General features: G+C 43.1%; 1 protein-coding gene across 1 annotated transcript in view; it reads right to left on the bottom strand.

The window, feature by feature from the left end:
• Nucleotides 1–14,527, bottom strand: part of AADAT (aminoadipate aminotransferase) — a 348,907-nt gene that overhangs the window by 179,578 nt on the left and 154,802 nt on the right. Inside the window, exon 5 of the mRNA XM_086962429.1 lies at nucleotides 4,108–4,182. Coding sequence (XP_086818555.1) covers nucleotides 4,108–4,182 — 75 coding nt within the window. The remainder of the gene's footprint in view (nucleotides 1–4,107; nucleotides 4,183–14,527) is intronic.

Here is a 14,527-nt window from a genome sequence, read left to right as displayed (position 1 = left end):
CGAAACATCTTCCCCATCTAAAGCTTCTATATAGTTGTTGAACATTACAATCCAATCCTCCCAGGCAGTGGATGGATTCCCAGGTTCGCTTAGAAATTGCGTGGAAGAGCCACATTGACTGGCTGTGCCATAGTTACAATTTCAGTAAGCACCAATGTCCGAGTAAAGAAACACAATTGCGCACTTTAAAATTGAATGACAAGTTTCTCACTCCTGGACAGCTCGACAACTAAGTAGAAGACACTACTTAAGTGCTTTCAGCAAAGCACAGACAGTCTTTCAATCAAAGCGCTAATGTCAAAGTAGCAAATATTCACTTTGCACTGAAGAATAACAGGTCAATCTTTAACAAATAGCGCAAATTAAAACAGGCGCTTACTTGTTAACACCCTTAACAACGAGTGACTCGAGTTTGTCTAAGTCCACAACGACGTCTTTAACGCGACCTCCGAAAGCCGATATGCTTTCCGAAAAATGGCCGTCAGCGTCACACGTCACATAGGTCACACGTCTGACCTCACACCTGCGCGCCTCCAGACGTACAAGAAATTCGCTTGCCTGGTCGCTACGCAACCTGAAGAATTCCTTGAATAATGCGTCACACATAAGGCCCCCCACGTTGCCAAGGAGATAGAAGCGTCAACAATCTCACCACGGAGTTGAAGTTAAAGTTGTCAAGGTGATTTACCGCTGACTTCACCTCCTTCGGCCAACGACAACACCGAAAAGGAAATTTCTGTTTTAAAACTCCGTTTTTCTCTTCTTTCGGGTGCCGCTCGACGACAAAACTAGCAGGAAGCTTCTTACTGTTAATGCCTGTCACGCAGGATTCGCTGGGGGAACAGAACACCATTCCTCTGTTAAACTTGACGCCGCTGCAGCTTCTTAATCCCAAGCGATGGCCAGAAACATCCACAAGCCAAGTCGCCAAATGATGTAAGTAAGAATGATGATCCAACACGTTGCTAGATGATATAAAGTAGGTTTAATGCGGCACAGAGATAAACAGGTCTGTCACCCATCCGGCCAGCGCTCTAACTGCCACTCCATGGAACACCCAGAGGCATCATAGACAGAACCCACAGACAATCCAGAGAATTAACATAGAAGAAAGGCTAAGCACTATACAATACGCTTACTACCAGTGACTAATGTATAGCGCTACCGGAAAAATAAGCAAAAAGTGGAAGAAAGAAACATTGCCTCTGTGCAATGTGTTCAAAAACAGTGCATTCGATAGGTTATTCTTCTTAGGGCACATGATAACCGAGTCAGACCTGTGCTCCGAGGCCTGTGATATTCACAGCGAGTTACAGGCCCCGTGTGAGGAGTATCGCCGCGCTGCTTGGAAACAAAGGGGTCAGGTATTAGTGTTAGCTCTCAGAACTTTCAAATATCGCCTTTTTAGGCTTGTATTTTAATGGTGTCTCTATAATGTCCAAGCAATGTAATTGTTGTGAAAAGGTAAAACTTTTATAGTTTTTTAAGGTGATGTGCTTAGTAACTTTAATCAGTAATTTTAATAAGTGGTTTGACATTAACATTTCTCTCTGAACTCTTACGTCGGTAACTTGTGCCTCGTGCTAACATGCCCTGATGAAAGGCTCCAGTAATCTGGATAAACCCAACTAAAGCCCAGAGCAGCATCTGCTGGGTGCATGTTTTTGTTGGTGCATTTCTTTATCTGATCCAGTCTCTCACACAGCCACTTCCCGAGGCAAATGGGAGCTGCACTCCGGGAATGAGTTGCTCAGCAGCAGTCACGTGGGCACATTTCGCTAGGTTCACAGTTTGTTGAAAGCCGCTGCCTGGCTCTGATATAAGCGGAAAGATGCATAGACTATGCCATGATTTTAAATTATGCAGAAATAAATAACCACATGTTTTGTTTGTTAATTTCGTGTTGTGTACTCATGAGATATTTGGTTTTTGCTCTTCAGGTTTTACTGGGTGTGGTATGTGGGAGAACTAACAACCCCCACCTCCCCCTCAACCACTTGACGACGGAGAATAAGATCCTCTGCTGCTGCCGGGGCATAGGGGGGCAGGGACCAGGTCCACATGAGGGCGCTAAAAGACCGTGATTGAAAGGGATTAAAACGAATTCTCAGGTGTGTGCAAAGGAAACAGCATGCAGCGGCAGCGCGGCAACATTTGCCAGTGTTTTGCTGTTTCTAAATATAAATACAGACAAAGGAAATATAGATTTCCTTCTGTATTTATATGTAAATATCCGTAAAAACAGAAAACCGGGAGCACTAATCATAATTATATATATTTTAATAAATTGCTATTGCACTAATGATTCCGAATAAAATCTCTACTGAAATAAAATTTAAATATTTTTCTGAAATTTAAATTAAATCTATTCACACCTAAAGTAAAAAAACATTTTTATTATGCATCAATTATTATAAAAGAATAAAAAAATGAATTGCATTCTATTGTAATCAAAATTAATGTTACATCAATTAATTGAAAAAGATGACAATATTTAATTAACTAAATAATAATTATGTATTTCAGATTTTATGATAATTATATTTATTTATAATTTTTAACATTTAAAATAATGTAACATTATTTTCGATGTGGTTTCAATTCCCTACTTCTGTCATTTTCAATGGAGGGCGTTGCAGTACCACTTGTTGGCCATATGTGGCAGTGGACTTACTTCAGCTCTGAGCCGGAGTATTTCACAACTGTCATGGATCCCTTTTTGACTGTAGTAACTTTAAAAGTACAGGTTGTGTTAGGATTTCCCCATAGAAATTGTAGCAGGTGGAGTTCGAGATTTCCACTCACAGGTTTGTGATTAGAATTTTGTAGTACTTCAGCAGTGGTATTCCGGCACTACGAAGCATGCTACAAAATGCAGTTTGTGAATAGACTCCAAAGACTTTACAGACTCATGCAACAGTGTTCCCACTAAGTTAATGGCATTATACCTCAGATGGGCACCATCTTTTCTTGGGTGTCCATTATATGTGGAAAATTGTTACCCTTATAAAAGGGTCAGCATTGAGCAGGAAGTTGGCACACTCATGCTATGGATACCCACAAAATTCTAAGAATTACCATCTTTAGGCAAGGAAAGCGTTATGCCAGCATTAGGCATGTTCATTATATGGATGCCCACAGTTTGTCTAGATTTACTAACATTATTTAAAAAAATATATTAATACTAGAGGTAAGCAGCATCAAGACATGGGTGCCCACAATATGCCAAGAATCATCACCATTATGCCAGAGCTGCTATTGTAAAAAAAAGTAGGCACCACTGTGCCCCTGATGGCTACAACCGTGTTGCACTGTTTTGCAATAGCATTTATACAGTGTTGCAGTCCAGAGAATGTGTACTAAATGACAGGGCCAGTATATACCAACGCTGGGCTTCATCATGCTCTGGATGCTCAAATCCTTGATGGTGCTCCTTGCTCCGCCCCGGTTCCTATCTAGCTTCCATTCCCTGCTGCATAGCAGGCCCTGCACATACACTAACAGTGTGATTGACAATACATCGCCTGTAATACCGCAAATCATCATGAGCTCAAGTCCCATAGTGACTGGCTGTATTACAGGCCCTACTGACACTGAAAGCACAACTCGGGGACTACAATTAGCTTCAGATCACAGATTGACAGCGGCCTGCTGGAATGCTGCGGGCTGCACCTTCAGCCCCACTATCGAAGTCCCACTCCATGGAGCACAACCTTTGCATGAGTGATGGCAGAGGTCTGAAGCACTGGCCCATTGAGCATGCACTGATGTGTTTCTCCCAATCCACTCTAAATGTGTGGAGCTGGGTGCCTCCGCTTGTGTGAAACACAGCCACACAACTGCAGACCCTGTTAAATGAGAGTGAACATTGAAATTGTACCACCACTCAAAAGGTGACAAACCACACCTAGGTCACAATGACCCTAATTACTGCAAATATAACCATGTATGCAAGTTAGGGTTACATACATCTCACTACAAACAAGTTTTTAATAACTGCAGATAACCTCCCCTACCTCTTCTGTGATACTGACTGCGGTGGAGGTACCTGGAAAAGCAGGCAGTTTCTAATATATAAAGTTGCTAAACATCCCCAGTGATACTCACCGCAGCTAGTGTTCCTGCATATGTGGGAGCATCCAAAAGAACGGTGTCTCCAGGACTAATAAGCATCTCAAAAACCTGCAGAAAAGGAAACAAGGGAGGCAGAATGATAAGTAGTTGCGGTTTTATTTTTAATCATAATAGACAAAGAAGGAACTTTGATATCCAATCAATGATTTACACATAGTTCTCTCTCAGTGAGATTTCTTCTTGTCCAACAAAGAACATTGCTGGCCTGAAATTAAAAAATCTACAAGAAATTGTTAGGAAACTAAAATCGGGCTCTCCGGTAGATCCTCTCCCAGTGTCAATACTTAGGAAACTTGACACTAGGCATTTGTCTTTAATCTGTAAAATCTTAAACCAGTCCCTCATCTCTGCCACTGTCCCTATATCATGGAAACATGCTAAGGTCACACCTTTGCTGAAAAAACCTACGGCTGACCCGAAGGTTCTGGGTAACTTTCGCCCGATCTCTTTGTTACCCGCATTTTCCAAACTTTTGGAAAAACATGTTCATAACCATCTGGCCCATTACTTAGAGATAAATGACATCTTCCATTCCTCTCAGTCGGGCTTCCGACCCGGTTACTCAACCGAGACTACCCTGCAGGGGGTCATAGAACATCTGCGGAGCCTAGTTGACAAGGGACTCACTGCTGCACTGATATTACTTGATCTAAGTGCAGCATTTGATACCATCTCGCACAGTATCCTGCTCGACTCCCTTTTTAACGTTGGCATAAGGGGAATTGCTCTTGAGTGGCTAACCTCTTTTTTAGATCAGCGCTCTTTTCAAATTAACTCCAACATAGGCACCTCTGGTGTCTATCAGTCCCCTTTTGGTGTCCCCAGGGCTCGGTGCTTAGCCCCCTACTTTTTAACTTATACGTGGCCCCTCTTGCCCGTATCGCGGAAAATGAAGGCCTAACCATGTTTAGTTACGCTGACGATTCGCAAATAATTTTCTCTCTGTCCAGTACAAACAAAGACTCACCTTCGCCCCTGAAATCTGGCCTTGTTCAAATCGCAACCTGGATGCGGACCAATCTGTTGAAGCTCAACGGAGAAAAAACAGAGGTTCTAATCTTTGGCCCCAGCCATGATCTATGGAACGCCTCCCACTGGCCTTCCAGCATGGGTCCTCTTCCCATCCCATGTGACCAAGTCCGGAACCTAGGCATAACTATCGATAAAGGACTTACAATGCAGCCTCAAGTCGGAAAACTTACTGCCATGTGTTTTGTAATCCTGAGATGGCTCCGTAAGATTATATGGATGCTCCCGGAAGACACCAAAAAATCTGTAGTATATGCCTAATCACCTCTAGGCTTGACTACGGGAATGTCCTTTATCTAGGGGCAACCCAAGCTGTAATGAAACGACTACAGCGTGTACAATATGCCGCGGCCCGTCTGTTACGCAAGTGCCACAGAAGAGAACACATGTCGGAACACCTGAAAAGCTTGCATTGGCTTAAAATTGAGAGCAGAGTAAAATTTAAAACTCTCTGCTTCATGCATAAGATAAAATTTGGTTATGCCCCAAGATACCTAAAATCCCTAGTTCATGTCTATCTTCCCACTCGGCATCTGAGATCTGAGATCCTTCTCTCAGGGCCTTTTTAATGTGCCTAAGGTCCGGCTTTCCAGAATGGGAGGCAGGTCCTTTTCCTACCTAGGTCCTAAATTATGGAATTCCCTCCCCCTAAAAATGCGCACTGAAACTAATCTCGGTACTTTCCGTAGATCTCTGAAAACCTGGCTGTTCAACCAGTAAACCTGGCCTGGCTATCATCTCCCTCCCCTCCTTCTCCGCACTCAATCTCTCAACTAGCGCCGGGAAACCCTTTTTGGGTAGCTGTAGCGCTTTACAAATCAAATAAATAAATAAATAAATAAATAAATAAACATTTGAAAATTCTGTCGGGATGTGTATAAAAACAGTGGTAGCAATAATGCCCAACATCGGGATTACAACGTTTGGTTCTATATCATAAACCACTTGAGGCAGTAAAAACCCTTAGATGGTTCAGTTGGTTTCTGCTTGGTGCCAAAACAGGACATAAATTGAAAGACTATAGCTGGAATTAGGCCCTGCGTGATTACCTCATCACTTGTGCCAAGAATCCCCACGCTAGATGTGTAACCGCAGGCATGGATCCTGCGCCTTCATGTCACTGATGAGGCCCAACAATGCTGAATCCCGCCTGAGAGTTCTAATGATTCCATTCATAAGAAACGTGGTCAAGCAGTACAGGCTGCAACTTTAGGGCGGTGCCAATACTGATTTCCATAGAATTGATCTACTGGCACACAAAGCCCAACAGAATGGACGGCAATGCGGTCTAGAGTGATGACCAGTGACTGAAATTATTTCACACATTTAATCCATCGGTTTTCCATGCGATTACTTGAAAGCAACAGTCTTGTGAAAATGCAGCAAATTAGTTTAAAATAACCTGTCAAAGCAACAGGCTGCACTGTACAAGAAAACAAGCATCAGCAAAGTCAACGGGTCCTGCCATAGCAAGCTGGATTTTATTTCCTTTTTAATGCATGCATACGCCACAAAACGATGAAGAAAAAAAGAAAACCTTGTTCTGGCTAAATATGGTGAGCACAAAGTTGCATAAAAAAAGTTCAATAAAAACAAATAACCACGATAATGAGGGTCTTTCCTAGTAGGCAGGTGTACTTAGAACAGGTACAAAAACTATTTTGTTTTAATGCGCATCACAGGTAAATATGATGAGGCATGGATATGACATTTTAATTATAGAAACAATGAAGGCCACCGAGCAACACACAGAGGTAAAGTTCACAACTGTAACTGCACTATACTAAGAGCTCCCTGTGGGATAGAGAATCATAAGTGATAGGAAGGACCTAGTGGTTTTCAACAGGCTTGGGCAGATTCCAATTATAGGGCAAAAGCCAGCAGCCATTGACCAGGTGGCATGCTTTATTATAGGATAGGGCTCCTCCTACAAGAGCCCTACTCCATAGGGCTTCTCATCATAGGAACCACCGCACAGCCAAGTCACTCGATTTGAACATTTCAAAGAGCTCCCTTGCTACACAGGGTTGTAGCCCACAGGCGCAAGGATAAGCCCTATGATAAAGCATGCCACCTGGTCGGTGGGTTTAGGCTTATGTCCTATTAAGGGAATATCCTTATGTCTGTAGAAAAAAACAAGGTTCTTCATATCATTCACAGTTGCCCCTATTTTAGGGTACTTTTAGTACAGTGAGATTGTAATTACTGTGGTGAAATCCACAAAATTTACGAAATTTCTTGTTACATAAAATTCGTAAAGTTTCTAATTTTTGCCATAGGCCACAAGGAGAATGATTTGCACAGAAAATGTCTTGCTGAGAAATTTAGAGAACAGACAGAAGACTTGGACCTACCAACCAGCTGATCTGGTGAGGGTGCATCACCGTAGAACTTGACTTAGTATCAGTTCTCGCTATGTTCTTCTCCACAACAACAAATCAGATTCAGCGGGCCCAACACAGAGTGGCATCTGACAACATTAAAGCCTCTCTGTAAAGCATTGCCCAGATGAACGCATAAGACTTCCAAAAAAAGGAGACTAAGTCCAAAGGTAAAAATCTTCACAGGGCCAGACGCCAACCAGCATCTGTTTAATGTTGATGGCTCCCTGGGTGCAAACCCAAGACTTTTCCTGCTTAGAGCTTTTCTTAACATCCTTGAGGGCTTCACAGAGACCTAGTGCTTGCCAACAGGTCATCTACGAACTTACATTTTGATACAGCCTGCTAGCTTGCTCTGCTAAGGATTCCACCTTCTCAGGAAAATTATAAGCCTCAAGGTAACTCTTTGACCATGGCCTGCCTGGACCTTGTACCTGACGTGCAACACATCATGGTTGACTTTAAACCTTATCTTTGGCTCAGTCTCACACAACCAGATGTCTGATGTTGCAGCTGGGGCTTAAACAGGATTACAAATTTTAAAAAATCATATCTCTGGTTCCTCGTATTTTATATCCTTTGTCTCATTGTTCATTAAAATATTTTCTATGTTTAAAAACTGGAGTGGGATTTTTATTGTGTTTCAACGTTTTTCAACTGTTTTGGTACTTTTAAGTGCTTTACACGTTTTCCTAAGCTTAGCCTGTCTGCCCTGTACTATAGCTACCAGGGCTTGAACTCATGTTTAAATTACTGAAACTCTTACTGGACCCAACAAGAATAATTACATTATTACTTGTGGTGGAATGCCATCCACCCCAACTAATAATCTACTCTCACATATCTTACCTGGAAGGACCAATTCAGGCCAGTCGTATCTTATCATCCAATGATCCACTACTGCAATACATATCATCCGGCAAAATGCACTCATTTCGCTGACCAATTCCCACCTAGTTTTCCATTCTACTGTTTTCATAGCTCCCCACCCTTCTAGGCTACAACTTTGTCCAACCAAGATAACTCGTAGGCAACATTCTGCATCCTCTTTAGAAGTACCAATTCTGACATCTATACAGATTAATTTACCCTTGGATGTGCTAGCTGAACAGCTGAGCCACCTCATTCACCCCTCCCAGAATAATCAATTCCACCTCTTTTAGTGGCAATACCAAATGTCCTCCAAATCTACGCAATGTGCTTCACAGACATTTCATGATAGTGTCCACAAATCAATATTTGTATTACATGCTCAAAGAAACTACCTCCCTGCCTGAAGATATAAATAAAAAGGCCACAACAAGTCAATAAATTCCACCAATCCCCCCTCTAACATACTCTATGCACCTGTCCAAACTCCATTTCCATAGTGATATCACTTTTATTCCACACATACCAATTCTCACAGCTTCAGGGGCTGCCCCGATATTAAAGGAATGCTCACTAAATTCACAATCAAGCTCTGAATATGACTTCAAACCACCCCTCAAAACAGCAGAAACATGCTTCCCGTTCTCAGGCCTGAAAAACATTGTCCTCTTTTCCGCAAATGCAAACTTTCTTCTCCATGTGCATAAGGCACCAACGCCCACCTTCTTCTGCCATACCCATTTTCCAAAGATTTATCCATTCATCATCCACTTCATCTCTCATAAACCCTTCAAGGTCCTTCCAATCAACTCTGGTATTCTAAACATCACTACAAATCAGGTATTGAGCAAATCGAATAATGATCAATATGAATAACATGCAATTGTTCAAGGTCTTCTACAATACTTTTCTTCCCTCTATATCTGGCCCTCCTAACATCCTCCTACACTGTTCACCCACAAGGTTCTTCTATTAACCAAAACATTGTCCCAAAGAATTGCACTGCTGCCATCTTTCCTCCTGTAATAGATGGTGCCATACCGTTCCTTGCATATGCCAACACATTCTTCTGTGTCCCTTCTCCTGAAACCCCTACACTGCCTGCCTTCCTTTCTGTCTCAATCCTTCTTTCAAATATCCCCCCATGCCTTTTTAAAAGTACCCAAAGTGGAAGTAGGCAATGATGCCACGAGTATCTGCTTTGGTGTCAATGTTACATTGTCCCCAGCTCCTATGCATCACCACTGGTTTAGCATCCACTTCAGATGCCAACCCATGGAACATTGAGTACTGCGAACAAGAAAATCACATTCTGCTCTCATAGCACCACATTCGATTTCACACATCTCAAAATGATCACTCACAACAATCTGCACACCAATTGTCTTTTGCTGTCTACTCAACACATATACCTCCATTTCACTGTCAACAGAAAACATGACTACAGTTGCAAAATACTCCATTTTACATCTGCAATGCTACCACAACTGGAAAGCATTCAAAGAAAGCAATACTATTATTTAATTTCTTCCAGTCCTCCTTCTACACATCAAGAACCAGCCCACAAATAGGAAGTTGTCCAATTTTTATGCCAGGACAAGTGTCTACCAGATCCCTGCTCATGGTCAAAGCAAAGAATGAGTTGAGCATTTCAAATACCACAAAAGGTACTGAACATCCTATCAGCTTGGCCTTGTCCACATAAATCCTTTCCTCTACCTGCATAACCAATTAAAAGAAGTCCTTCAGACATTCTGGTAATAAGCAGAAGGCTGATTTTATGTCACATTTCTGCATTTCTTCCACAAATTCTCAACAGATTGATTGGAGTAGGACACTGTACAGTCAGTCCTCCTTTCTGATGAGAATGGTCACTGATCGACCCTCAGACCAACATACACTATGTATAATCCAGTAATCCCCATCGGCACAGCCCTTTGTTAAATGATCCTCCATACGGCTAGAGGTTTTTACAGTTTCCCACACCTCCCAGAGTGGAGGGCCCAGGAAAAGGCGGTTTGTTGCACACAATTGGTCCCAACTTGTTGTATGTCTCAATACCAATAGGCATGTTTGTGCAATTAAGTGTAGCCATCAGCCATTGTCCAATTTTACCCAAACCCCACTATCTATCATCTTCAATCTTCTTTCATGTATATTCCGAGTTGTATCACAACCATGCTCTTCCCCATACCTAGCTTTCGCCTGTCTTATCACATCCATGTGCTCTAACAGTCATATGCTTTGTGCTGGGTCTTTTGTGCATAAGACAATGGCATATAACGGCAGTAGTCTAATTGTAAATAGTGACAGGCACTGTCTGTCTCATTGCCAACTCTTGCTCCTCCACTTTGGATCCATCCATAGATCAGTTATCTCAATGCAACAACTCAAAATGTCTACATACACGTTTGCCTTTATCTTCTCCTTTGTGGCTAGCACAAGGTGTTAGGCTAATGTTTTTGCCAGTCACAAATAGGGAGGCTTAGGAACGTCCTTACTAAGTACCATCACTTTAATCACTGACCAAGCCCCATCTCACACCTTCTAAACCTCAAAATGCACTTCAGCCTCCTTCACCGCCTCGTTTCCAGACCGTACAGCTTTACTTTATCTAATACCTTTGCAATACCCTCTTACATCAGCAGCATTACTTTCTCCGTAGATTGAGCACTTAGGATGCTCATTTAACTTCCTGCTGTCCACTACACATTATTTCCTTGCCTTTATCCACATATCCTTGAACCAGTTGTCTTCTATCCTCTCCCATTTACAGTCACCTCCTCAGCACCTTTCCCTACACTCCCAAATCCCTATGCCATTCTCCTTCGTCATCCTTTTCCTTCCATTATAATTTTTATTACAATAATCCATCTCTATGTTCGTTCCTCTGCTTCACACCATTTAAATTTCATCATCCTTACTCTCTTCTGTCCCATGATACCCCTGAAGATAACCACATTCCGGATAATACTCGCTGTCTGGGTTTGTTATCCCTGTATCATTCAAACTCCCTGTGGCTTTCCAAAGGTCCTAGCCTCGGCTTGTTCAATCTTGACCTCTATCCTGGTGTCTTACTACCTCCAACACTCAGTGGGTTCCTTCTCTCAAAGCCTTTCCTCATTCCTCTGGACCTGTGCTCAACATCTCCCAAGTACCAGTACACTCTAGGCCAATCACCGTCCTTTCTTCCCAAGTCCGCTTTGTATTCAATTCTGCTCCTAGGTCTCCAGCTGCAACCATTGCTGCTGAAATCAGGTCCTCTAGCATAATCAGTCTCGCCTCCTTCACCTTTAGAACCACTCTCAGCAACTCCAGGATATGTGTAGTGTTCTTCCTTTTCCTTACCCCAATCTATGTCAACCCCACCTCCTCAGCTTCCCCTCAGCTTAGGGTCTAGCTTCCACGATGACCAGCATACCTTTCGCCTGACCCTCCTTTGAGTAACTTCAATACTGCTTCTCTCTATCACATATGTGTTTGTAGGGGTCAATGGGACCAACCCTTCAATTTCCTTTTCACCTCTCAAAATTCTTGTCCTTTGCATCGCCTTTCCACGCCATATGTTGCTTATGTCGTTTTTTACTCTTAATGCTGCCCATTTCTTTAGTCTCCCCAACAAGCTCTGTAATCTAATTAGCCTGTGTTTCCTTCAAAGCTTTTGCTGGGCTCATCAGGGGTGGTATTACAGTTGGTACACCAGGGACACAACGTGTGTTTGCGCTTGCTTTGCGTGCCCCTTGGGGACTTTGGTATTATAGAAGGGTACACAGATGTTTGTGCATCCCTTTCTATAATACCGTTAGCACTGGCGCAACTAAAGCGCCAGCGCTATCAACAGAGGGAGTTCTCTCATTTGCATAGGAACATGCCACATGCAAATGCGGGAATTCCTTTGACTCTGCGCCTGTGCCAAATTACAGAAGCAGGCGCAGAGTCAAAGAAGCCCTTAGGAGGCGCACTGAGGGGGTAAAAGGGGTCACATGGAACGCCCAGACATCCCCTTGCAGGCGGGTGCAGACACTAACTGCACCCACCTTCAAGGGGATCTCTAGCACCTGTGAAAGTGCAGGCTGATGCCACCTGCACTGTGAAAACACAGAGCGGCTGCTCCGTGTGTTCACATGAATGGTGGAGAAGTGTGGCTCAATGGTTAGAGTGGCAGACCCTGATGCAGAAGTCTAGCCCGGGACCAGGGTTCAATTCCCCGCCTCGGCGGGTCTTGGGCTCAAAAATTCGACGGACCTGATGATTCTCGCCTCGGTGCCTATTCCAATCATGGAGTCCCACTCTGCAACTCTGGGCAATAGCTTGCTTAATCTCCACAACGGCCAACACAACGCTAAGGATGCCTGGCCTCCACCTTGGGGGTGCCCAGGAGTGGATGCCTCACAGGGAAAGCCAGGATGGGTGCCACAGCGGTATTCGTACAAGCGCCTTGAGACCCTTGCGGGTGAGTAGTGCGCTATACAAGTATCAATTTACATTTACAATGTGCTGCCCTGGGGGCAGCGCAAGTTCGCGGCTGCCCTAGGGGCAGCGCATTCACCATAATGGGGTGCACTATCACTGTATGCGGCCGGAGCGCCTTTTGAAAGGTGTGCCAGGCGCACACAGTGATAATGTGTAATACGGCCCCTGGTGCTCCATTATTCCTCTTTAACTTTTCAGGTATGCCAACATTAAGATTAAATGTCTGCGTATGTGGTACTGTGATGTATTCAGAAAGGAGATGGATACTTCAAGATAGATCATTCAAGTTACTTTATTAAGTTAAGACGTTAAGTTTCAAGATAGAAAGAAGAAAACCCCCTCAGTAGCAGCTGTCCTGCTGCTCAGCCCTCACCCAACTGACATACACACACCTCTAACATTCCATTCATCCAACATTCCACAACACATGCATTCTAGCTGAGCAGCAGGAAGACATAAGATACAACATATCTCCCTTCGTTGGGGAATTTAAAAGAATCAAATAAAACATTGACAACATGTCTAGTACAATTGGTCAGTAAATTAAAGACAATACAGCTAGTACATATGGTCAATGCATTCAATAAATGATAAACACTGCACAAATTAAAAAAAATATGCAATATAATCAATATACAATAGACTTCCTCATACCTCGCATCACAACCAGTGACACGATCATCAAACTGACACAAGAAGATACATCCTGTCACTTTCCATACTGATACGTACTGAAACTTAATATAACATCTCGTCTCGCACACTACATCTGAGCAGAGTGTCACGTTGCTTCCTGAAATAAACAACTATCCTACATCCTACGTCCATATGCCACAAATCATACCAGTTGGCCAGACCAGTACAACAAGCAAGACACACAGGAACAAATCTTAACACTCTATATATCAGGAAACAACGAGCACACCTCAGACGAAGAAAAAGCACTCACATAACTCATTCAAGCGCCAGGAAACAACGTGCACACCTCAGACCAAGAACAAGCACTCACATAACTAATTCATGCGCCGGGAAACAACGTGCACACCTCAGACACAGAACAAGCACTCACATAACTCATTCATGCGCCGGGAAACAACGTGCACACCTCAGACACAGAACAAGCACTCACATAACTCATTCATGCGCCGGGAAACAACGTGCACACCTCACATAACTCGTTCATGCGCCAGATAACACTACACAAAACCTAATAATGAGCGGTCACATACAGGATAACCAACCCTTAAACAACACCTGTTCTGGGAAAGCTCTAGATAACTTAATCACCTACAACCAAATTTCGGGTGACCACATACCATATAGTCACCTCATACACGAGCTCAAGAGTAACCTAACAACCCGTCACCACTCATGCACAGCACTTTAGAGAACTTAGACCCTGTTATTGTCCAAAACTTGCTTCTGTTTCTCAAACGATGTCGCTTCGACCCCAAATTTGAGCTTTTCGTTACATTCCAAGTTCTTAAACATTGTACAGAAAACGGTCACACGGACCCGCTACCAATACTGCAACCTTTGACTTGTAATATTTTCTGCTGGGCTGGGAATACCATTCACTTTCCCTTTTTTTAATTTTCAACCTGACTCTTAACCTTCTAAATAGACACTGTTGTGAACGC

This window comes from Lissotriton vulgaris, chromosome 3_1 (assembly GCF_964263255.1).
Source record: "Lissotriton vulgaris chromosome 3_1, aLisVul1.2, whole genome shotgun sequence".
Taxonomy (NCBI): Eukaryota; Metazoa; Chordata; class Amphibia; order Caudata; family Salamandridae; genus Lissotriton; species Lissotriton vulgaris.
This window is presented reverse-complemented; position numbering and strand designations above follow the sequence as displayed.